The 26,815-nt window shown below is 39.4% G+C and overlaps 1 protein-coding gene across 2 annotated transcripts in view; it reads left to right on the top strand.

Moving 5' to 3' along the window:
- The window catches only part of SORCS3 (sortilin related VPS10 domain containing receptor 3), a 581,582-nt gene that overhangs the window by 483,669 nt on the left and 71,098 nt on the right, over window positions 1-26,815 (top strand). For both annotated transcript variants that reach the window (XM_025467140.3, XM_025467142.3), the window contains exons 10-13: window positions 8,645-8,791; window positions 10,239-10,341; window positions 14,595-14,671; window positions 17,771-17,862. In XM_025467140.3, the coding sequence (XP_025322925.3) occupies window positions 8,645-8,791; window positions 10,239-10,341; window positions 14,595-14,671; window positions 17,771-17,862 (419 nt within the window). The remainder of the gene's footprint in view (window positions 1-8,644; window positions 8,792-10,238; window positions 10,342-14,594; window positions 14,672-17,770; window positions 17,863-26,815) is intronic.

A 26,815-nucleotide genomic window follows, 5' to 3' on the forward strand; every position in this document is an offset into this window, starting at 1 on the left:
AGTGGTCTCTTCTGAGCAGTGCCCATCAGAGTTCTAGCATCCCCACACTGGTATCTAAGTTACTGAGGGTGCTGGAAACATGTAAGATTCTAGTTATGTTATAAGGTAGGATTGCCACACAAAGGTCTGGGGTGAACAGAAGCACATTCAAAAAGATAGAGAGAAGTGAATGGCCCTGGATGTAAAACAAATCAAGAGAAATACTGTGATTTCCTAGGAAGTTGTTGACAAATGCGTATTCCTGTAACAACAAGGCCTCAGTTTGGGAAATAGCCCAGTTTTCTTTGCTTGTTTGTTTGTTTTGTTTTTTTAGAATTACAAAAACTGATGATTAAGATGTGTAAAGGGCTTTGGGAAGCTTACATTTCCATGTATCTGATCATACCTGGAGGCAGAAATACAGTTTGTTATTGGGGAGTAAGTCACCTCTGGTGGGAAGGTTTGGATGAAATGTTCCTAAGACTGAGGCCATTGCAACCAGGTTCCTATAAATGAGGCTGTAGAGATAAGAGGATTATTCATTCTCCTGTGGCCAGACCTTAGTAGGGCAGGATAGACATTGCTGCAGATGACCTTTCAACTGAGAAATCCCTTTGTCTCTGATCCTATTGATAAGGTGGGTGAGTTTGGCACTGTGCTGTTCCTTTTGTAATAAAGAGTACTTTGGTCATTGTGAACAGTGAGACACTCTGAAGTGGAGCATGCATGGATCGAAATGAAGAATGTGCCTAAGTGTATGTATTTCTTTTTGTCTTACTGAAGTCAGTCTTGCATTTTCATTCTTTTTGGGAGAAAAAATAATGCATGACGTTCATCTTATCTATAGAGAAGAGAGATACCAGGCAAAGCAACTTCTCTAAAGCCAGTTCTATTGAGGTTGTTCTCCGTTTAATTTTTATCAAGGTTCATGGTGCCCCTGCTTTATGTTAAAGCCCATGAGGAAGACAAGAGAGATACTGATTCTTACCCTCAGGAAGTTTTCAGTCTAGTTTGTCAGACTTGGAGGAAGTCAGTGAACAAAGGTTTTGTTTTTGTTTTTTTTTTTTTTACCTGCCCAGACTGGAGTCAGTTGAGACAAAGGGTGAGACAAATGGAAGTCAAATATCAGTTTGATTGCTTTTAAAAGTTATGTAGGAGCAAGTGAACTTGCTAATACTGCCTGCCAGAACTGGATGCACCACTGCCATGAGGTACAGAGAATGTGATCTTTGCAGGTAGATCCCTAAAATAGTGAACATTCAGATGTGCTGTATATGCCCAGTTCCTTTTTGCAATGTTACCAATCTGATCGTAAGTCTTTTTTCCCTAGGGAGGAAGAACTGGAAGATATTCCATATTTTATGACTGGCATGAGTCAAGAACTAGATGGATAGTATAGATTTGTAAGGCCATGAGCTAGCCAATCTAATTGCATAGAATAGATGCTCACAGGTACAAGAATGAGTGCCTGATAGGTGGTTGGAGTTCAGATTCTAGAAGGCATTTAATACCAAGAAAATAAATTGTATCCTGACACTATCTAGACCATGACCATATTGAAGGTTTTAACAGAGGGTGATGCTGTTTTGCACCTGGAGTTGCATTCTGTGATTTGGAGATAAAGCTGAATTTAATTGGTCTCTAGGGGTCATTAGTTTTTAACCTCCTTCACTAGAGACTCTCATAGAAACTGAGATTGTGTACCATATGGCCAGTTAACAAAGAGACTATAATTTTTCTGGACTCTGAATGCCCTTGAGTAATGCAGCTGGGAAAAGTAGTAAGCTTTCACATTTTCAATTCAACTAAATTAATACAGTCTCATAAACTATATTTTGTTTGATGAGATGAAGCTGGTGCCTGAGACTCATAATCTACTGGAAAGATATGTGACCCTATTAGGGTAGTTAGGGATCACAAACTAACTTGTATTAAAACTGTGATTTTCCATGTTGTAGAATCACTAGAGAGGAAGGTTAATTCTAACTTGAGGAATTTGGAGAGACTTGGAGATGACCTGGCTTAAAAGATAAATTATTGGAGTCTGGGAGAAAGGCATGTCTGGTGGAATCCCAGCATAAAATGAGAACCAGAGTCTGATGAGTAAATGCCCACTTTCATGGAATGTTGAATTATTTTGCAGAACAGTGGGGATTAATATTGCAAAGGTAGTAAAAAAGAGCTAGATTGAAGAGTTGGGCATTTATTTGGTGGGCTAACATTTCTATCTGTCCTTCCCCTACATCTAATACCTAGAAATGATACTTGGATGCATGATGCAATCTCCTATCCCAAGTTAATATATAACTTTATATTATGATGTGATAGGGTATTACACCTGTTTAGCCTTGTCTGAAATATCAGAGATACCTTTACATAACACAGATGTGAGGTGGCTTGGGATGAGCACAGCCACTTAAATCTACTTAGTACTGTATCACTCCATCTTGCATGTGGTCCCTCTCAAGCTTCTTCTTGACCATGAGAAAGGACAAAGAAAATAGAAAACTTACTTGAGAATTCACCATGAAGGTCTTGACACTAAAAGATCTTGGAAACCATGGGTAGGAATCCACCCTCTCTGAACTCCCTAAAACTGAATAAAGCAGAGACATTGTTTCCTGGCCTGTTGTTGAGAGTTTCTTCTCATTCTTCTTTAATCTCTGCTTCCAAGTACAATATTGTCAGGGCTGTAATTACATAATAAGGTGAGAAAATAATTCTTGCAGGCCGCCGAATAATAATCTCTCTATTAAGGTATCAGAGCCCTTTCCATCAAAACCAGTTTGGTGATGACAATGAATATAATCTGTTAATGTGTTTTCACCATTATTCTGTGATACTCTTTTCACGTAGAGCTGTGTTGTGGTTTCCTCACATCACTAACTCCAAACTACATTTCTTCTTCATTGCTTTCCACTGATAAATCAAGAAACTAATATATTTTCCAACACCCTCAGTTATATTATAGAAACATGCTCTGAGCTGTTGATTGGATGCATATTCTTCAATATTTTCCTGGATATTAAGCATCCAACTCACACCTCATTATAATAATAGCAGCATATCAGGTAATGCCTTAGATTGGTGTCATTGAATAAATATATAATGCAAGCTGTAGATGCACTGCTAAATATTCTATCACTCACAGTGTTGAAAGTAAAAGAAACAGGGGAAATTAATTATAATATTTTTTATTTAACCAAAATATCTAAAATATTATCATTTTAGTATATGCTCCATTTGAAAAATTACTAATGAGGTATTTTATATTTTTCCATACTAAATCTACAAAATTCTGGGTTTATTTTACACATCCCACATCTCTCGATTCATATGCTAAATTTTCATCAGAAATACTCCATCAGTATTTACATTTCATAAAATTTGTGGTAGAAAGGTAGATTCACATACCCAGGTTATTCCAAACATACTTAAAAGTTTGCCAATAAAGAATTGGGTATCAGTTTTTCAACTGAAGTTCAAATTGGTTCAAATAAAATATAGCTAAACTTCAGTTCCTTGGTTCCACTGGCCACATTTCAAGTGGTGAGTAGCCATGTGTGGCTAGTGGCCATAGTATTGGTTCGCATAACCTTAATGATTCATATACTTTTGCCATATCTCTTTGTGGTAGGTGTCACCCCCTCTCGTGCCTGTGAGAGTACAGATATGCAGAGAATTTAGTAACTTGGGTCAGATCACACAGATAGTAAAATGGTAGAGCTATGCTTTAACCAGCCAATGTATATTTGAATAAAAAGCCCAGGCTCATTAGGGAAATACAAATCAAAACCACAATGAGATACCACCTCACACTAGTGAGAATGATGAAAATGAGCAAGACAGGAAACAACAAATGTTGGAGAGGATGTGGAGAAAGGGGAACCCTCTTGCACTGTTGGTGGGAATGTGAACTGGTACAGCCACTCTGGAAAACTGGAGGTTCCTCAAAGAGTTAAAAATAGAGCTACCCTGTGACCCAGCAATTGCACTGCTGGGGATTTACCTCAAAGATACAGATGCAGTGAAATGGCAGGACACCTGCACTCCAAGGTTTATAGCAGCAAAGTCCACAATAGCCAAACTGTAGAAGGAGCCTCGGTGTCCATTGAAAGAAAAATGGATAAAGAAGCTGTGGTCTCTGTATACAATGGAATATTACTCAACCATTAGAAATGACAAATACCCACCATTTGTTTCAATGTGGATGGAACTGGAGGGTATTATGCTGAGTGTAGTAAGTCAATCGGAAAAGGACAAACATTATATGGTCTCATTCATTTGGGGAATATAAAAATTAGTGAAGTAGAATAAAGGGGAAAGGAGAGAAAATGAGTGGGAAATATCAGTGAGGGAAACAGAACATGAGAGACTCCTAACTCTGGGAAACAAACAAGGGGTAGTGGGCAGGGGGATGGGGAGACTGGGTGACCAGCACTGAGGGGGGCACTTGATGGGATGAGCAGTGGGTGTTATGCTATATGTTGGCAAATCGAACTCCAATAAATAAATAAATAAATATATAAATGTGTGTGTGTGTGTATATATATATATATATATATAGTTGTTGTTGTTCTTTAAAGCCCAGGCTCTTCCCACCATGCATTTTTTCCACATTTTTTTATTGAGGTATAATTTATGTATAGTAGAATTTTCCCTTTTTGATATGAAGTTCTATGAGTTTTGACAAGGGTATGCATTTGTGCTACTACCATAATTAAGATAGAGAACTGTCACCCCACAATATTTCTTCTGATGGCTTTTTTGTTTTTTAAAGATTTTATTTATTTATTCATGAGAGACAGAGAGAGAGAGAGAGAGAGAGAGAGGCAGAGACACAGGCAAAGGGAGAAGCAGGCTCCATGCAGGAAGCCCAATGTGGGATTCGATCCTGGGACTCTGGGACCATGCCCTGGGCCAAAGGCAGGCACTAAACCACTGAACCACCCAGGCGTCCCTGATGGCCTTTTTGTTTTCAACCATTCTTCCACCCCAAATCACTAGCAGACCAGTCTGATTTCTTTCTCTCTCCTGTTTTGCCTTTTCTAGATTTTATGTAATTGGGTTTATACAGTAGATCGTCTTTTGATTTTGGCTTCTTTTACTTACAATCATGCATTTGAGATTCACCCATGTTGTTGAGTATCTGTACGTATTCCTTTTTCTTAAATTGCTGAGTGGTATTCCATTTTGTGGATGTGCTCTGATTTTTTTATTTATTCACCAGTTGAAGGACATGTAAGTTGTTTCCAGTTCTGCGTGATAATGAATAAAACCTCTATAAACATCCACGTGAACATAGGTTTTTATTTCTCTTGGGTAAATACCTATGAGTAGGATTACTTGGTTGAATATAATAAAATATATTTATAAAAAGCCACCAGGCTGTTTCTAAAGAGGTATTCTCATTTTGCATCCCCACCAGAGATGTATGGGAGTTCTGGATGCTCACATCTTCACCAATACTTGGTATTATAGGGTATGTGAGTGCATTTAGCCACTGTGAGGGGGGCCTACTGATACCTTATTGTGGGTTTAATTTGAATTTCATAATGACTATGTGGACCTCACCAGGATGGATAAAATGAGACTGTCTGAGTCATCTTTAGTATTCTGGTTTCTTTGCCCGTCTTTTTGATGTTCTATTCCTTTCCCTTTCCTTGTGCCTGCTTCCCACCCTTTATCATGAACTTAAGTGACCCATCGTTGGCCAGATGGACAGCTGCTTATAGCCTCCACAGGGACATCTTTCCCAAACTCACCTTTGTCGGCCCCTCACCACAGGTCCCACTCTAGGGACAGCTCAAGGCAGACCACAGTAATTGCTTTTCTCAGCAGAGCCCTGGTTTCCTTGTCCTAAGGGCCCAGAGAGATGAGCAACAGATGACCGTGCCACCTGGATTCAGTGCTCTGCCAAGAGGTTGCTGTCAGGTTCTCTTCATACCTCAAATTGATTCCCAGAAGGAAAGTGGGCCATTCAGACCTATACTTGTATGACCCTCTTCTGTGGCCACCATCCCAAGCTTGTGCCCTTCTCTTTGAACTCTGGGCCAACAGCTACAAGCCATGCTTCTGATTTCAAACAACAATGGGAGATGGTTAGAGTTTATCAGATGTCAGGTAACTCCTTGGATGGAAGAGTTAAAATGAGTGTCTCATTCTTTTATTCCTTTATATTGTATACAGTGGGCTAAGTAGTGTTTCATGATACTTTTGCATCAGAGACATATAGTGTGCCTACATGTGTACACATGCATGCATATATGGATATGAGTACTATGCTGCAACATAAATACATCTCATACTTGGGTTGCGATAAAAAGTTTAAAAGTTGTTGGCCTACGGCACACAAAAGCAAAGTACCCTCCAAATTTATAGTCTATTCATACACGATATGGAGCCAAGAAGCAATTCAGTAATAATGTAAGAGTTTTGAGCAATCCAAATACAAATTGGAAGTGTTCTGGTTCTTTGGGTCTGGAGGGAGATTGCCCTGACTCATGTGCAACTGCAAGAGAAAGGCTTTTAGAGCTGCAGATAGCTTTCTGGGAAATCTTCAGTCCTGTGTCTTTTCAGACCCCATTTTCCATATTTTGTTCTCAAAAATATGGTGGTGTAGTGCTCAATGGGAAAATATGGTAGTGACCATTACATTTGCCCAAGATACTCATCCAGGAGGACACAAGAAGCAAAGCATCTGAATGGCTAGTAAATTCATGCTGTAATGCATCCAGCTAGGAGGCAGTAGATGAGGGTGACAGGAGCCCCACAGGAGCGGGCTTAGAAGTCTAAGTCAGACTTGTATATTTTTCTCCTGGAGGTAGACACCAAGGCCCTTGGTATGCATTGGAGGGGGCCAGCTGACTCAGGGGGGAGAGTTCTCTAGAATCATTATCTGGTTGTCCAACAGAAAAGGTACTAGCTCTGTGGCTAAAGAAAATACCAGAAGGCATCCATCAGACAGTTGGTTCTAAAGGAACACAGATTCCACTGTCTCTGAGAAATAATTGGTAGTCAGGTTTAAGAAAAACAGTTTTGCAGTAGATTTTATTTTTTTATTTTTATTTTTTAAGACTCAATTCCAGCACCCAGCATCACACCCTGAGCAGAAGGCAGAAGTTCAACCACTGAGCCACCTAGGCGCCCCTGCAGTTGGTTTTAAAGACTGAGGTGATGAGAGAGCCTCAGAGCCCCTAGATGAGCATAGAAGATGCCAGTCTTCCTGAAATGGCACTGATTTTAAGCAGTTAGGGCAGGGAGGCTTTGCCCGGGGAAGGACAGAACTCTGACACCGTGCACAGAACTCCCCCTACCTTGGCTTCTGTCCCTACCCACCCTCTGTTCAAGTTAGAAATCTAATCAATTCCTTTTTTGGCCATTTGTCAAATTCCCCTGGTGGTGTTCTTTCCAGATAAATTCTGTTCTCCTCTTGACATTCTTTGTCCATTTTTGTTGTTTGTTTTTATCTGGTTTGGCATTCTTTTACAAGGGCAATCAGGTTATTATTTTTTTTTTTAAAGAGCAAAAATTAAAACAAACTTCTTATTTCACCAACCAAATGTTGTCATTAAAAAATAAAAGAGTTCACTTCTGTGATATTCTTTCCCACTGGTATTATCTCCGCTAACCATGATCCTCAAAGAACGGGGAATAAATACACTTAAAATTCTGAGATATCTATTTCCAGAAAACCTGTCAGTCAACCTCATGTTTATATATTTTTAAGTGATTTGACTTGCCTTTTGGCTTTGGAACATGCTGGGGTTATTACAGGAAGTTAGGGACTCTTTCTTTGATGTAGAGTGTTGTCATTCAGAATATCTGTTCTTATTTCCCAAAATGTAAACATAGAAGAAATAAAAGTTTGAGTTGAATCTGTAGTTACTCTAGAACTTTTCTGAATTAAAAATTTATTTTCATTCTTTAGCTTCTTGTTTTGTGGTCATGCTCTTCTCCCTTCTAAATATCAAGGGGATGCAAATTCCAATAGATCGGGAACTCTGGCAAGAATGCTCTGCATTATTTCATGTGTTTATTGTTAGCCAACTGAGGAAAAAGAGGAAGGGCAGGATTGATTCTGTCTATTTCAAAGTGACGATTGGCTGAGACCCAAAGATGACATGGAAGTTGTGCGAGATCACATAGAAAGCCAATGGCACAGCCAAAGATGGATGCCAGGTCACCAAACTGGGTCATCTGCCTAAAAATATCTGCCTCACTACTAATCAGGATGCCTAAACTTCTAGCATTAAGGATAATACCTTTATGCTTTCAAAATCTGGCTCCAACCTCCTCCTGAGCAAAAGTATGTGTTCCCCGAAGGGGCAACTTCTTTAGTCGTTATCAACCACTGCCAACTCAGAGAGAATGTTAAGAGTTAATTAAGGATAAGATACTATGAACAAAATGCAGAAACATATAAAGTGGGAAAAAGCAGATGGGTAAAAGGACAGTGGGACATCTGAGTCAGGAGCAGGCGGTAGAGGGCACAGAGATAATCTTAAACTTCTCTCAAAGGCCACATGGTATATGGCATTTCTCACCACGTTCCTCCTCTTCCCTTCTTTGGTACCCCCAATGCCCTGTGGAAAACGCTGGGGCTTCTCCCAGGTTATCAGCATTTGGCCCAACATGGTTCTCCATCTCTTCCCCTTTTTCCTAGGTAGCAGGTATCAGAGGGATATTCTTGGCCAATAAGAAGGTGGATGACCAGGTGAAGACATATATCACTTATAACAAAGGCAGAGATTGGCGCCTACTTCAAGCTCCAGATGTGGATCTGCGTGGAAGTCCGGTACACTGCCTGCTGGTCAGTCACCCAGTCTCACATGAAGTCCACTAGGCAAGCTGGTTGCCTGGGGATGTTGCATCAGGGGCTTTCTTCCATTAAGGTGTTAGGAACATGGCTGGTTCTGGGCAGGGCTTTCCTGCAACTCCCAGGGTGGTGATCTATGGACTCAGACTGCCACACCATTTGGATGGAAAGTTCAGTTGAAGTTCACAGGCTTTTACTGAGAATATATTATGTGCTCCAACTCTCAGTAAGATAAATAAATGTTTAGGAGACAGTGCCTACATTCCAGGGTCTCAGGAAGAGCTCAGGAGTAGAAACACACCTGCTAACTGATACTATGATGCATTTTGGTAAGTGCTTGATAGATGTCAAAGTAAGCAGAAGTTGCCTTGCAAGCCCAGGAGAGGTCAGGCTGGTGTGTCCACATGGGATAGCAGTTAATCTGCCAGCATTCCCAGGGTGCCAGGTGTATGGAATGTTGGGTTAGGCACTCTGGAGGACATGATATATAAGAGGTTTTCTCTGCCCTTAAGTGTGGCAAGTTCTAGGTGGAGAGGGAAGGCAGATCATTAACAGTGAAATTCATGACCCTCTGTGCATTCTTAGAGGATCTACGTGAGAAAGTCTTCCAAGGTTGGCTTTTGCCATTGTTAAAAAGGTTTATTACCAACTTACCACACTCTGGACACTAGGTTAAAAACGGGGATATGGGGCAGACAGGGATTTTCCTTTTTTGTAGATTTCAATATAACCCCCTGTTTTCTGCTGGGGGTGCCAGGAAAATCAGAGACAAGTGTGTGCCTACCTCTAGCAACTGGTCATAGCACGGATTTTCTTTTTCCTTAGGCCTTACTCATGGCTTTGTCTTATTTTCTCTTATTTTCTTAACCTAATTTTCTTCTTTCCCCAATTTCACCATTCTCTTGTTCTTATTTATTATATAGGATATATCTTTATAAATCAATCATCCTTTTTAAGAACACCTAAATAAGGGTAAATTTTAGGTAAAATTCAAGAAACATTATAAACAGGAATCAAATAATAAAGGAGAAACAGACACAATCTGGTTGAAGAAGAGGGTAGAGGGCCTGGAGACTGCCTCACTTAGCTTCTGCTCTGCATCCCTCCCAGAGGCTGCCTACAACTCTGAAAAACTGGATGTGATGGTCAAGATCAGATACAGGGGAAGGTCAGGATCATTCTGTGGGAAGGAATGGTCAGGGAGGCTTCATAAGGCTGACCGTGAACAGGACCCTGATGGATGAGGCAGGAATGAGTAAGGGAGGGGAGGCCTACAGTTGTGATGGGGTCAGCTTCTGATGTGAGCATACCGGCTGCCTCAGACAGAAATGTCTCCTGCCCAATCTGAGTGAGCGGTTGCTTTTGGAAGCCTCATCTCTGGTGGGGCCGGTATGTGTGTCAGAAGTTTGCTGGAATGAAGATGTTTTCTTCTCCATTTTAGCCCTTCTGCTCCTTACACCTGCACTTGCAGATCTCTGAAAATCCGTATTCTTCAGGAAGAATCTCCAGCAAGGAGACAGCCCCGGGACTTGTGGTGGCTACAGGTAAGGAAGACATTCCTTGTGCTTCTTCCTCCCTGATGGTTTCTGGAATGTATTTATCACCTCTTTGGACTCATTTGAGCATTGGGTAAAAGCAAGGGACACTCTCCCCAGAAAATAGGCAGGGTCATGGAACCCCAGGGCCAATCTCATGACCCAGGAAAAGAGCTCCAGACACTTGTAACTTCAAGGTTACTGCATGTCCCACGTAGTCACAGAGCTATTCCTGTGCTTAGCAAGAGGCCAGAGTTCCTCTCAAAGTAAACTGACTGATCAGAAAGCTTGTTTGTCATAGGGAATTCTTACTTTAAGACACCTTGATATATGAACTTGCCAGCTCACCAAATATAAGTTGGGGTAGCTTTCTCTTTACACAGAGGATTCTTTGCAAAGGCTTTCACCCCAGAGCTGTTTTTAATCAGGAGGCCTCTGGTGCATGTAAAGGTTTGTTTACACATGATTAACCACCTGGCTGAGAGCCTGGTGGGAAAGGGCAGAAAGACCTAAGGTTGCATTGTTGGAGCCACTGTCCACTGAACATCAATCAAAAATGAGGATAAAACAGCTCTGAAATGAAAATGAAAGCCTCTGGGGAATGTGCTCTGATTAGCATGCATTCGATTTACATGCACCTTCTCAGGAATACATTGATGGCATAAAGCAAGGCGGGCTTCTAATCTCAGAAGTTAGGGCTCTGGTGGGTAGGCTTTTTTTCTAATGAAAGCAGATAAGTGCACAGTGACTTCCTGAGATGGTCCATTCTGTCTTGTCGCAGCAAGCCGAAGCTCTGGCTCCTGGAGTCACAGCTCTCCTGGACAGGACTTCCTTCTCCATGCCCCCCAGCTGCATGAACTTTGAAAAATGTCAGGGACTGACCACGCTGATCAGATCTGGAGCGAGTGTCATCCTCTAGCATTCCAGTCATTTCTCTCAACCTCGTAGGGATTGAATCCCCATATTGAGCACCACTGGCTTCAGGACAGGCTTTAGCCCAGGTTAGTGAGAGATGGGGGCAGGCTTTGTTGCTGTCCTGGCTTGAGGAGTGATCCCCATACTCCCTAATCTTTGTGGTTTGGACCTCCCAATTCAGAGACTGCAACACTCTCTGCTTCTCCTCAAGGCCTAGAGGACACCCTGAAGTGGAGTAGAAGCAACATGGAAAACAGTAATAAAAAAAAAAGGAAAAGAAAAGAAAGAAAAGAAAACAGTAATCAATAATAAAAGTTAATATTACTTAATATGCCAACTATATAGCCAGACATTGTCTTGTGTGACTTAACCACTCTGAACTTCAATATTTTCATTGGCAAAGTGGGGTTACCAGTACTGACATAACAGAATTGAAGGATTAAATGAAGAATTGGATTTAAAGTGCTTGGGCAGTACCTGGGACATATTGAGTGCTCAGTACTCGCCAGCTCTTACCATCATTGATATTACAGAAATTTAACCCTGATCTTCTTATATCAGAGACTGTGACTTGTGCATCTCCTTCAACAGAATCCATAAATCATATGCATACACTATGCAAATGCTGACTGAATGAATGTACTCAGGAGCCCTGGTGTCCTGCTTTCAGAGCTGCGCTCTGACACTGGCCTTATGAATTTTGCTTAGTTCTCCAACCACTGGGCTTTGTTTCCTCCATTTATAAAACAGGTTTCTCTTTTTCCAACCTTGTGGGAGTTTGTAAAAATTAGAGATAGTAGAGGATGTCAAGATCCAGCAAAGTGCTCGGACCATAGTGAGATAGGATTAGTTGTAGATATTACCTGAGATCATCTTGTGCCCTAAACTAGTTGAATGTTAAGTCTTTATAAATTGACAAACATAGACAAGTTAAAGATTTATTTTTGAAAGTTTTTTTTTTTTTTTTTTTTTTGTCCACAGACACTTGACCCTTGAACAGCATGGGGGTTAAGGGTGCCAATCCCTAAGTAGTTGAAAATCCATATAAAACATTTGAGTTTCTGAAACTTAACTACTAACAGCCTACTGTTGTCCAGAAGCCTTACCAATAACATAGTCTATTAACACATATTTTGCACATTATATGCACTGTATACTGTATTCTTACAATAAAATAGGCTAGAGGAAAGAAAATGTTATGAAGAAAATCATGAGGAAGAGAAAATACATTTATAGCTCTGTGCTGTATTTACTGAAAAAAAAATCACAGGTGGACTCACACAGTTCAAATTCATGTTGTTCAAGGATCAACTGTGTATCAGAATTTACTACTGCTTTTTATTCTCCCCTTTGTAACTCTTATAACTTTGTGTGGCCTCTTGCCATACAAATGTCCCTGGGATGTTGGGAGGGATATAACACAGCTGAAGAGATCCTGATGAAAAACCAGACCCAGATTGCTGGCAAATGTCTCCTCGTTCCCAGCTTCTCCTTACCCTATTTGCTAGTTCTCCCTGGGAGGTTGTTCACTATCAGGAAAATTATTATGAAGTCAGCCAAGGATGTCTTCAGTGGCCTGCGTGGAGCCTGTCTCTCCAGGGCCCTTTCCCACATCATGTCACCTGCCTCTGAGTGTCTGTGACCTGGGCTCCCTCCCCTCTGCTCCTGCTGCTTATGACCTCTCTGCCCCATCCCTCTTTTCTTTCTTCATCTTTGTCTTCCAAAAACTGTATCTGGTGAGTTGAATTCCAGATTCCAGACAAATCTCCACAGAGCTGCTCACCGTGCCTCTCCCTGCTCCTCTCACACCTACTGCCTGAGCTGTGAGCCCTGGGGTTATTTTTGGAAGCCTGAGTGTCAAAACAAGTTGGCTAGCTGTGTGCGCCCTGGTGCTGATGGGAGCTTGACAAGCTGTAGCCTGGCTTTAATTTCTCATTTTGAAGCATTAAATGTCAGGAGCTCAATTAACATTTTCATTATTGCATTTTTATTGTGCTCTTACTTAGGCTACAGATGTGTGGGAGCTAACATTCCCTTCCTGCTATTTTTAAAGAAAAAAAATATCAGCCGAAATGATAAATTCTTACATCTTTAGGGTACTTTCCTGGTTCTTGATACCTCCCCAAATGCACATCAGCATCGGAAACATGATTTAATCATTTGTTGACTCATTCATCCATTCCACAATTATTTATTGAGCAATAAACTGCTACATTTGGGGCACTGTTCTGGGCTCTGAGGTGGAGGCGTGCATAGTGGGGAACCTTGGGCAACGTAGGTAGACTAGAAAATCTTGATCACTGCCTTTTCTAATAAACATAATCGCAAGGTGATGATGTGCAAGGGGAAGAAAAAGAATGAGAAAGAAGGAATAAAAGTGTAAAGCAGTGGAGTCAATAAGATTGGAACAAACCAGATGCCTTCTCCTGCCATACTTGATAGTCATGATCTGCTGAGTGTAGTCATTTTATTCTGGGCACCCTGTAAACTTGGTTACACAGTTTACATTTTTAAGTTGGGTACACACTCACATGTATACATAGAGATACATAGACACACAGACATGCATTCCAGTTTTCCTTAGGCTACAATTATACGTGAGGAGTAAAGTGTCCTTAGGCCCACCTTCTCCACGCATGTCTGTTGTTCCACTCTTTGCCACCTTCAGGGACCACCTATCAAGATCAATTTTAAGAGACTATTGGTTACAGCATGAATAGTTCAAGGAAGCCAAGCTCATTAATATTGGGTCTTTGAGTCTTACCTTTTAAAGATGCATTCCTGTCATGTTATTTACTATAGTTCCCATATTGTTTTTTTCATTGTGGTGGGTTTTTTATATAACACCAAGAAAGCACTACACACATCAACTTTATTTGTATCTATCTATCTATCTATCTATCTATTTATTTATTTTTAAGATTTTATTTATTCATGAGAAACACAGAGAGGAGAGAGAGAGGGGCAGAGACACAGGCAGAGGGAGAAGCAGGCTCCATGCAGGGAGCCCGATGTGGGACTTGATCCCGGGTTTCCAGGATCATGCCCCAGGCCGAAGGCGGCGCTAAACTTCTGAGCCACCTGGGCTGCCCTGTATTTATTTTTTAAAGGAATTTTTAACAATTGATTATTATTATTATTATTATTATTGTTTTAGTCATCTCTATACCCAACATGAGGCTTGAACTCATGAACCCAAGATCAAGAATTGCATGCTTTCCTGACTGAGCCAGCCAGGCGCTCTACATCAACTTTTAACATAACTTGGAAAAACTTTACTCTCTGCTACCTCCCCCGCCCCACTCTCAAATCTGCAACCAATTATAAATGATGTGCTTATGTTTCAGGCAATATTGGCCCGGAGCTCTCATATACTGATATTGGTGTGTTCATCTCTTCTGATGGGGGCAACACATGGAGACAGGTAACTGGGAGAATCGGGGACAGGGAAGAGGCATTTAGGGCAAGTTCTGCCAACATCTCATTTCCCTATAGATTCCAGTAGATTTTCCTATAGAGTCCTATGGTTGCAAAAAAAAAAAAAAAAAAAAAACCAACATTGAAGCAGCTATTCAGTTTGGTCCATTTTTGCTGATAGATAGGCAATAGAGTAAAATGGAATAAAATGGAAGCATTGGAGAAGGAATAGGAAGAACTGGAGTTTTCTCTCTCTCTTTTTTTTTTTTTTTCTATTCTTTCATCCAGCAGTAAGTAAGGAACAGCCACTAGATGCTGAGTCATGGGCTGCTTTCTGGGGATACAACCAATGAAATGATTCCTATCATTAATGTGACATAGGACCTGGGAAGATAGGTTCCTTTGCCTTGCTGGATCTGTTTCTTTATCTATAAGATAAGGGGTCAGAATACTAAAAACACAAAGCTGTCAATTTGGTGGATTAAATATTATGTAGGCCCAGCCTTCAGTAAGTGTGAAGCAGTTTAATAGATACATGACTGTGTGAAAAATTAATTCAATTTTACAAATATTGGTAGCACACTGTCCAATAGAACTTTGTGCAGTGATGAAAATGTTCTGTGTCTATACCATCCCATGTGACTACTTAACAGTTGAGATGTGGCTAGTGTGACAGAGGAGCTGACTTTTTTATTTTATTTTAATTAATTTAAATTTAAATAGTCTCATGTGGCTACTGTATTGAACAACACAGATTTATACAATGTCAGCTAGGTGTCAAATACAAACCTGTAGAGACAGTTGAATATTTTGGAGTCTCTTTTCTCAATGAGTTCAAAATTAAGTAGAGAAAAAGCTTCATAAATAACTTACTGTAGTTTAGAGTGATTTTTTTTAAAAGAGAGTGAGCACCCACAGGCAGAGGGGAGGGGCAGAGGGAGAGGGAAAGTATCTTAACAATTGTAAGAGAATTTTTTGTGGGGCATGATCTCACCATCCTGAGATCATGACCTGAGATGAAATCAAGAGTCAGACGCTTAAATAACTGATCCACCAATCCAAATCCAATGCTGTATTTTAGCAGCATTTTTAGTTTGCAGGGAAAAGAGATAAATTGATTCTACTTGGAGAAACTGGGAAAGACTTTACCAGAGTTGACATTTTACTAAGTCTTAAATGTGAGAAGTTTTTCACCTGAGGAAGACGACAGAGGGACATTGAATGTCTTGATGTAGGTGCAGCCATATTCGCAACCTAGTTGGACAAGTTCCAGCTTTGGATCCCTTAGTGAAGACTGTCATCACCATCACCAGCATCATCATCACCACCCCCATTGCCACCACTGTCACCACTATGATTATCAAAAGAAAAATTTACCAAGGATCTACCAGCACAACCAGCTATCTTAAGTACTATAAGAATACAACATACAACATAGAATAAGTTAAGAATAAGAATAAGTCATACAACAAAGAATAAGTTAAGATTCCTACCCACAAGGTGTAATCAGGTAGATGAAGAACAGACACATAATTAAGAACTTATCTTCAGAATAGAAGATAATCTCTTTTAAGTATCAATTGAGGATGGAAACTGGAACATCAACTCTTCTAGTATAGAAGCTCCCAACAACAAACTATTGTCCCTCCAACTCAAGAAATAGCTAACCTGGCTGAGTGGCCCCTGCAGTATTCCTTCCTTCCACTACTTTGGTTTTTCTTTTTACAAATAGTTAAGGATTCCAGTTTCCACTCTAGCGATGGACAGGGCAATCGTTAGCAGTGGCCAGAGTGGTAGAGAGGAAAGTGTAAAGGTAATGGTGTCTCCCTCTTCCTCATGCTGAGAATCTCGTTGTACCCCTCATCCTCAGACTTCAATCCAGCATCTCCATTAAGTGGCTTATTACAGAGCCCCCTTTGAGCTCTGGAGAGAAAACGCTGGCATTGTAGGCTCAGAGTCCATGTTTATATCTAATATATAAATGAATCGCCCTGAGATCCTTTTTGCATAAGACTACCATTACTGTGGACATTTTTATTCCTTAAAAGGCAAATACGAGAAAGGAAACCAATTGAGAGGTTAGGCCTGAGAATTCATTTACTTTTTCTTTATGGTGTTTCCTGGTGCATATGTATAGAAGACCCTATTTCTCTTATTCCCTCCCTTTTAAATATGTTTATACCTCCTTTTCTACTATGTTTCACTTAATCTACCATCCCAACCTCTCCATCTAGGCTGTAGGAACCACCAGTAGTGATTAAGAGCTAGAGAAATTGTCCAATTCCACTTTCCTCTAAGAGATCTAAAGTAGGAGGTTGGTTTTCTTCTGGGGAATTTTTTTTCCTGTTTCAGGTTGGAGATATAATTTATAAAATAGAAGCATTGATACATGTGGGATTATATCTGAAGTTCTCAGAGCCTGGCATCAGAGTAGGTATTTAGGAAATCCTATGGGGTGATGGATGGATGGATCACTGAATGTGTAAATGAATGAGTGGATGGGTGAATAAATAATGTTCAAAGGGATGAATCAGTGCATATACAGAGTAAAGATCTGTAAGGGCCAAACTTAGGCCGTCATCCAGCTTGTATGGAAACCTAGGCGGTGGTGGCTCAGTGTAAGAACTCAGTCATCATGTATACCATAATGTCTAGAGAAATTGTCTTTACATTTATAGTTTATGAACAACACTGTAAGGCAGACACCATTTATTGATTAACAAAAAAATCTACATAGATGAGAAAGAAGAAAGAGATGAGTAGTAACTTACTTGCATGCAAAAATGAGGAAGCATTTGTGAAGTCCTATTTTCCTTTGGGTTATCTAGCTGAGCATTTTGTTGTTTCAATTTCTTGTAGGTTCATAGAACTAGTGAAAGGAGCCCTAGAAATGCCATTTGAGTGGCCTGGGGAGAGTTACTGGTTCTCTGCAAAGTCCATTCCTCATCTACTAAGTGGGGTTGATAGTACTTGCCAAATTACCTGATAGGATTGTTGGAAGGCTCAGAACCTGGATGAAACAATGTTTGTGAAAGACTTTGTAAACTATCAAGCACTGTGCAATTGTAAGGTGTTGCTATGATTGTTGTTGTTGTTGTTGTTCCAGATCTTTGATGAAGAGTACAATGTCTGGTTCCTAGACTGGGGTGGCGCCCTCGTGGCCATGAAACACACACCTCTGCCAGTCAGGCATTTGTGGTAAGGACAGCTCCCTACCCTATTAATGAGCAATTTTTCAGTGGAAAGTGTTGGGACACATTTTTCTGCATGATTTTGTACCCATTTACCCATTTCCTCTTCCATTTATTCATCCATCCGTCCATTTAATATACATCTCATCATCTAACTTAGGTAGCAGTGGTAGGCCAGATCATTTAGATAGGGAAGTGTGATGATTAGAGTGGGGTGGTAGGAATGGGTGCTCAGATAAGTCGAAAAGACCAGAAAGGTCCCATGAGTCCAAGCATCCAAGATTAAGAATCTAAAATACGGGAAATGGAAACTGCTGCAAGAAGAATATTAGGTTCATATAGCAGATAAAAAGTTCAGTTCTAGATAAGTTGAATTTTAGATGTCTGTGAGTATTAAAGCAGAGATGATGATTTGTCTGATATATTCATCTGAAGGTCAGGACAGAGTCTGGGCTGACACTGATGGCAAGTAAAGTCATGGAAGTGGGCTCAATGCCTCAGAAGAGTGGGTACAACAAGGAGAAACCAGGAATTCCTACAGAGCCCTGTTGAATACCAACACATAGAGCAGAAAATAAATGATGGAACAGACCGAGAAGTAGACTAAACAATAAAAACACAGGAGAAATGCTTGCATGGATGCTGAAGAAAGGGGTAATCAGACCAAATTAGTTATGCCATGAAAAACAATCTAGGATTAAGCAATATATAGAGGAGTAAAGGGTGTCATTGGTGATCTGTGTCAGAGTTGATTCAAAAGAGAAGTGGGATTGAGAGGTAGATTGCAGGAAGGGGAGATGGGTTGGGGGGATGGGGTAACTAGGTGATGGGCACTGAGGAGGGCACTTGATGGGATGAGCACCGGGTGTTATGCTATATGTTGGCAAATTGAATTTAAATTAAAAAAAGAAAGGTAGGTTGCAGTAGATTTATGAATGAATGAATGAATGAATGAATGAAAAGCAATGGAGTAAAGTGGAGGCAGTGGATAACTCTCAATAAAGTAGATTATGGAATGAGGTTGAGTGTGTATATGCAAAACCCTCCAATGAGGAGAAGGATCTGTGAGATATTTTGATGATGATGATGATTCTGTTGTTTGTTTTTGCTTTTGGGGATGAATAAGTATTATGTGTGTTTATATGCCAAAGGAGAAGAATTTCATGCTTCAGATACAGTAAAGTGAATACTTGAGAGTGAATATTTGGTAGTAGAGGATATGCTATCTAGAGTACAGTTGTTGGGATGAGCCAGAGCTGGAGAATGGACTCTAGCTTAGCTCCCAGATCCTTCATTTTGGGAGATTAACCCTTTTATTTTATGTTTATTATTTTTTAAAGATTTATTTATTTATTAATGAGAGACACAGAGAGAGAGAGCGCGGCAGAGACACAGGCAGAGACAGAAGCAGGCTCCATGCAGGGAGCCCAATGTGGGACTCGATCCCGGGTCTCCAGGATCACACCCCGGGCAGAAGGCAGTGCTAAACCGCTGAGCCACCCGGGCTGCCCTGACTAACCCTTTTAAAGTCAGAGTTTTACTGGGAAGCATCAGAGTATAATCAGGAAAAGATGTAGGATTTCCAGGTGCCAAATTCAAGCTTCAGTAACCTTGGCAATAATTTAAGGTTTCTCTCCATTTGGCCATTTATTAAGTAAAACCGCATAATCTTGCCATTTTTGTTAGTCAAAAGTGGTCAAATATCATAAATTTCTTAGAGCTCAAGCTAACATAAAGTGCAGTGGTTTTACCTACTGCTCTATCTTCCTACAGAGAGATTATGATATTAAATTTGGAAAAGATGCATGGAGCCATTTGTAAGGAAAAGTGCTCTACCAACTCAAGAATGAGCATATACAAGTTCCCATTGTAATTCTTTATCATCCTTTTACTACTGATTATATACTTTTTGGGTAGAATCAGAAGAGTGGAATTACTTAATACTAATGATAGTCAGGAGTTTCTGAGGAATTATTATATGCCGGGTATCATTCTAAGCCCTTTACATGAATTATCTAAGTTAGTTCTTTAACCACCATATGTATGTGGTTATTCTTTTTATCACATATTTATAATGGCATTGAAATGCAGACATATTAAATTCTTTGCTCAAGGCTACACAGCTAGTACCTGGCAGCACTAAGTTGGGTCTCTGTCGGAGAGACATGGATGACATGGAGACATGGATGCTCTTCTGTTTTAATTGAATTTTCCAGATACTTTAATGAGTACACAGAGGCCACATGGTCCCAGCCCTCTGGGAGATCAGAGTCAAGATAAGGAGCTTAGACAGTCCACACATCACAGAAATCCAATAAATGCCTGCTAAAGCATGCTGGCCATGTATATTGCTAGGATCTTAGCACAGGATGGAGTCCTGCTTAGTGTGAAAGGGGGTGTTCATGCAGCTGCTGACATGAGAGCTCATTTTAAGTGCAAGAAAAGTTTTCAGTTCATTGCTATCTTCTGTGTAGGCCTCAAACTGACATTATTTTATACATTCTTGAAAAAAGAATGCCATGAGTCAAAGGACTGATAAGGCAAACCTAGGGAAGAAAAACTGTGACCAAAGCCTGGGATTCAGGAAAAGGAGGGAGTGTTCAGGAAATATATTTGCCTGGAATAAAAAATGGGAGTAAGATAGAGTGGGTAGGACTCCAAAGAACTGAAATGCCTAGTTGAGCCTGTAGGTAATTCCTTCTACCTCAAAGACATGCCTCCTTGTGTAGGGAAGAGCTTCTCTATTGAGGACTGAATAGCACTTAAACTCTCAGAGAGGATTACTTGACTCTTAAATCAAGTTCAGTTGTTTATTTGTGTTTTAACCAAGAAAGGCAATAGTTTTTAGTCCCTATCATGATGTCCTAAGAACTTCAATGGATGCCTTGATAAGAAAAATGATAAATGCCCTGCAGACAGAGACAGCTGAGCAGATTTCTCCCCCTTAAGTCTTGAGAGAAGGGGGTGGCAACACCATCTCACACTTGACCATCACCCTCCTGCTCTTTCTCCTTCATTGTGATAGGAGCCTAGTACTTACTTAGTGGTTGATTTCTAGAGCCTTTTGCACAAAAATTTCCTTGTTATAAGAAGAGGAATTTGGTTGTAGTGTTTCCTGTGGGGGATAGGAGAAGAGAGAATATCTGGCATAGAGTGAAGGGATGAGAGAGTTTGAGTTTGGGTTAATCTTCCCACCCTTCCATCAGACCATTCAGTCTGTTCTGCAGTAGTTTCTCACCCAAGAACTGATCACTTCCCAAAGGAGCATTTGAGAATTTCTGGAGGGAACCCATCCAAGTTGGGAAAATTATTTAATATTCTCTCATGGTTGTGTAAATAGGATAAAATTGTGCTTCTCAAAGGCACTAGTACAAAGTTTGAGTTCTCTCTTGCTCCATGAAATACCTCTTTGTTGATAGAAAATGTTTGCAAAGCTCAAAAAATATAGCTGCATTCTCATTCATCTTCCTCTTATAATAATGAGAATACCACCTCCCTCCTGTGTTTGACTACTCCAGCTTACAAAGTATTAAACATGATTTTTCACATATGCTTTGGAGATAGCATTTTCTCCATGTAAAGGATGTCGGCACTGCCATTTTTCATAAATGCTACAAATGTTTCCATGAACTTGGACACTACTCATGACTTCTGCTTACTTGCCTACCAGAATGTCATTATTTGAAATAATCTCTTCAACGGTTAAATACCAGCTCTTGAAGACATGTATTAGAACACAACAAGAAAAAACCCATTCAAGAATTCTCCTTTGCACTTCTCTTTCAAAGGCTAAGTGCGTGTTTTTGAAGGCCTTAATCATACCATTATCATCAATGTTTCCTTATGAAATTCTTGACTGATTTTTGTCTACTGCATATGAATTGCAAGTTTGTGAAACTCAAGCAGTTCTTTATCACCAGTAGCTTCTGATTAAGTCAAAACCTTTGAGATAAACAGCTCATTTTAAGTGCAAGAAAAGTTTTCAGTTCATTGCTATCTTCTGTGTAGGCCTCAAACTGACATTATTTTGTACAAAGATGTATAAATATTTGCATTAAAAAACCCACACCAGCCTACCCACTCTTACACAAGGGTATAGTGGTTCTCAAATTTAAATAATAGCTACGTTGCCTTTCAGAGAAAAGAGGAGTCATAATTGAAAAGCTGAGGAAGCGTTAGCTAGACTAATAAGGCATGCTGTTTCCCATAAATTGAAATGATAGGTAGCTAGATATGCATGAAGACAAAACAGCATACAAATGAACCCATCTATTTGTGACCATGTACATTTGGATGCATAGAGATTAGAACCTAAGTGCTGTTTCAGGTAAGCCCTTCATCCGGTATTATCTTTAGACCATGGATACATTAGAGTGAAATGAATAATGGAACCTTATGAAATGTGGTGCTCTAATGAAAACTCACAATAGACAGAGCTACTAATCGGCAGGTAGACAGGGGTCCTACTGTTTCCTTAGCCCTGACAAGCTGTCAGTGACTCCTTTCACTAGAATGTTCTTGGAAACAGAAAATGAAACATTACATAGCTTTTTGTGTTCCTTTGTTTTTCTGTAGATGGTTGCGAGCACTTGTGTCTTGTCTAGAGGCACATGCATATGCAAGCAATAGTCCCAACCAATACTTGCCTCTGAAAAATGGAAGTGCATGTACTATTGTGAAGAACTTCTAGGTGGCTAAAATGCTACCACCTTATGCATTTGCAATCAAATAATATGGAGCAATGCATGTCACCAAAGGGGGGAACACTGATTCTCAATGACTATTATAACTATTTCTGTGCTAGAGAGTTCTGGGCAGGACTTGGTTGTTCTTGGAAGATTTTGTTCCTTTTAGTGGATCCCATCTCAATATCATAAAGTCATTGACACTGGAATAAGGAAGGGTCTTAGAGAATATGTAGTTTGGTTTCACACCTCGTGTAGCAGATACCTCTATGACACCCCAGAGGTTCACCCTACTTCATCACAATACCATAAGGCTCAACAACTCCCATATACCCAAGAAAGAGAGCTCCCATTTTGTACAAAGGCTTTAGCTGTTAAATGACTGTTTTTATACTGAGCAATAGTGAATCTACTTGTAGCTAATGCCCATTGGTACCTGTTCTGCTGTCCAGAGCTATGCTGAATAGGTCTGATCCAGAATTGTACATGATTTTTAGAATCATATAGCTGGAAATGACCTCAAGAGACCTCTTTGTCTAACATTTCTAAGTTCTGGAAAATGATCAGATATGCAACTCAAGTCAGATTGTATGAGTTTACGCATTCATTCCTCACACATTGATTGACCATATATTATTTATCTAGCATTAGTTTAAGGTCTGGGTTGTAAAAGTGAACAAGACAAAATACTTGAGAGCTTAAATTCTTGTGTAAAAATATTTGACTGTTGTCTTTAGAACAGTCATGAGAATGAAAATATTTTCTCCTTTATCTGTATTTTTAATTGATTTTTTTATGCATTCAACAACTGATTTTTTCACAGATATTGCCACTTTTCAGTAGTCAACAAATAGATTTATTTTTACTTGTTTAACTAAAGCTTTCTTACTAAAAAAATTAAAAGACAATGGTAATTAATTCAGCTCTATTCTTCTTTTCCCTAAGCTATCTTCAATTCATATAACCTGTTTCTGAAACAGCCTGTTTTTTTTTTTTACCTTTAATCACACTGATTGTCAGTTTCTCTACAATGATTGTAACTAAACATAGTATTGAGGATTTAGTAGAAGGATAGTTTCTTCTATTATGCATGTCACCTATCTGTGAACACATACTCAACTCACAGTGGCTTGATTACCTTTCACAATAGTGTCATTTCTAGAAAATATGTATCTTATGATTGACAGTGACCCCAGTTCTTTTCAGCTTGAGATTTTCATTAGTTACTCTTTTCCTTTCTCTGGCTGTGGGGCTTTTTTTCCCTTTCTAATTAAACATTCTGCTTTAATTTGGTCTTATAAGGGATTTCCAAATCTATATTTCCAACTTTGATTACCTCCCGGAAATTTGGATCCATCCATCCAAAGGTGTCCTTGACAGTATGTCACAACATGGAAGTCCAAAAAGTATCCAAACCTTGATGTAGACCAAATAGAAACAAACAGAAATCTTTGCTTTTCCTCTTCTTTCCATTTCCCCATCTCAAGTGCTTAACCATAAAAATCTATGTTGTCCATGATTTCTTTCTTTTGCTCAAGCAACCTGTACACATTTTATCACCAAATCCTATTGACTTCACCTCTAAAAATATCCTTTCCATCTTTCTTTCTCCACTACTATAACCTTTACCCAGGTCCTGTTCCTTATGTCTCTTAACAATTGTTACTCTTTGCTCCTGCTCACCTTCCTGTATCCACTTTGACTCTTGACAATCTATTAACCATAAAGAAGTGAAAATTATGTTTTAAAATTTAAACCAAACATATCTCTCTCATTGCAACTGGAAATAAGGTCCTTCTTAGTCTTCCCAGGCTTATTTTCTGACTCCATTTCCTTCTGCTAACCTACTTTCCCACTAATCTATAACTACTGACCATATTTTTGTCCTTTCCACATGACAACTTACTTTCACATTAGATCTTCACTCTGGAATGGCTCTCACCTGGGTCTTTGCATAGCTTGTTCCTTACTATTATTCAGATCTCACCTTAAATGTCACCATAAAAGAGGACTTAAATTTTCAATACCAAGTAGCTATGCAGTCACTCTCTATCACATCATTCTGTTTTAATTGTCTTCATGACACTTGCTTATAACTCATATTTTTTATAACTCATATTTTTTTATCTATTTGCCTGAATATTGTTTGTCTCCTCAAGTTAGAATGTAAGTTCCACTTAAGCTAGGGCATTCCCTTTCCTAGTCACCACTAGATCCTTTGAACAGAGGCTACTGCCAGACCAGGCACATAGTAGGCATCAATAAATATTTGACAAAGAAAGTTTCTTTTATTGTGATTTTGTAGTCCTGTTTTACTTCAGAGTATTAAAAAAATGATAAAACTCCCAGCAATCAAAAAGAAATAGTTCTCAGAAATGGCAGGCCCTCCAGACCCAAATTTCCATTACCTAAGATAGTTTTCTAATGTCATATTTTTTGGATCTTGTTTAGAGAGTTTTGTTTTGTTTGGCTTTTAATACTTACCTCAGCTCACAATGTTCAAGTTAGAAGTTACTGATCTCATAATGTCACCTGATGGCACAATCCTGAGCTTCCAAGTAGCATGTTGATCATAAATGAAAATCATAGGATCCATTCCTCACCCTGACTCTGTAGGGCTGCCCTCTTGCTTATGCTTATAAGCATAGATTATAACGGCTTCCTAGGACTTTGGTTATTGTACATTCTAGCTTTCTCACCTGAGTTTTGGCATTTCTTAGTTTTTCTTCTGATCTCATTCTTCCATCTAAACCCATGCTGCTTATCCTTCCATAGGAACTCAGTTCATACAACAGGGCTCTTATCTTCCAGTTTTTCTTTCCATCCTAGGCTTGGTTTTTCCTTGGCACCTCCATCTCACATCTAGAAGACTGTTGTTTACGCCATGTTTTTTTTTTTTTTTGTCTTTACTGTACAAAGTAACAATGACTGTCTTCTGCCTTGTTCTCAATGGCAGTGGCATGAAGGCTCTCCCTCCCTGGGATGCTGGTGGCATCCAATACTATTTACTCTGCTAGTATTAATTATGACCTTCAATTGTCAGGAAATTCCGAGAAGATAAGGACAGAGGCCTTCAACTCACTTTGGCTTCTTCCTATCAATACAATAACCAATTTATCCTAAGTTGCCAAACAAAATCTAAACAAATGCTTTCTTATCTCCTAGATTTGTCTCCCAGCTAACTAGTTAGTGGCCACAAAATACTTGAAACCAACTATGATTATTTAGGAACCAAGTAGGTCCAGGGCAAGAAAGGTGAGGTCCATTCCCAGTCATGCTTTGGTTTTTCCTTTTAAAGCAAGAAACTCATTTTCAAGAAATGCAGTTCAGTTCTGCCCAGCTTTTTCTGGGTCAGCTTGATGCTTATGTAACCTTTAGCCTCTTAAAAAAAAAGTCTGAAATTACCAAGTTCTTAAATTGGTATTATTAATCAAGACAGTATTGTTTACAGTCATCCTCATGTTGTACATTAGATCCCCAGAACTCATTCCTCTTGCATAACTGAAACTTTGAATCCTTCAACCAACATGTCCTCATTTCTCCTTCCTGCCTGCCACTCCTGTTGATCAAGACCAGCTTTATTGTGGTGATCTTTTCACAATGTATACATATTATCAAAATACCAAGGTGTACACTAAATATATACAATATTTACTTGTCAAAAATAACTCAAAAAAGTCGTTTTAAAAAAGTCAAGACAGACACTGATAACTTGTGAAATCATAAAAACTTAACATCAGACTGTCTGCTTTTCATCTTTTTTGTGAATATAGACTTAGGTATAGCAAAAATTAAAAAAAATGTTAAAAAGGATAAGACAGAAATGGAAAGAAACAGAGAGGGTGAGAGAGACAAAGAAGTAAATATATCGGGAACAGGCTGAGTAGGTTGACTGGTAATGGGCAGAGAGACTCTGCATCCAGTTCATGGATGCCAGCGTAAATCATGCTTGAAAAAAATCGATGGATTGGAAGAGTGTGGTAAATCATTCTTTATTTATTTCATTAATTTATTCATTTAATATTTATATAGTGCTAACCAGGTGACCATTTTTCTGCTAGATACTAGGAATGCAAAAATGAATTGTATGGTCCTTGACCTCAAAAAGCTCACAATTCCATGGAAAAATTAGACATAGATTTATTAAAATATATATAAAACATCAGGTAAGAAGTATTATAATAAAGATGTGTGGGTGGTGTTAAGGAATCATTGAATGAACCAGACCTATATGACCCGTGAACTCCCAAGATTATAGTTTTGAATTGGTGGATT

This window comes from Canis lupus, chromosome 28 (assembly GCF_003254725.2).
Source record: "Canis lupus dingo isolate Sandy chromosome 28, ASM325472v2, whole genome shotgun sequence".
NCBI lineage: Eukaryota > Metazoa > Chordata > Mammalia > Carnivora > Canidae > Canis > Canis lupus.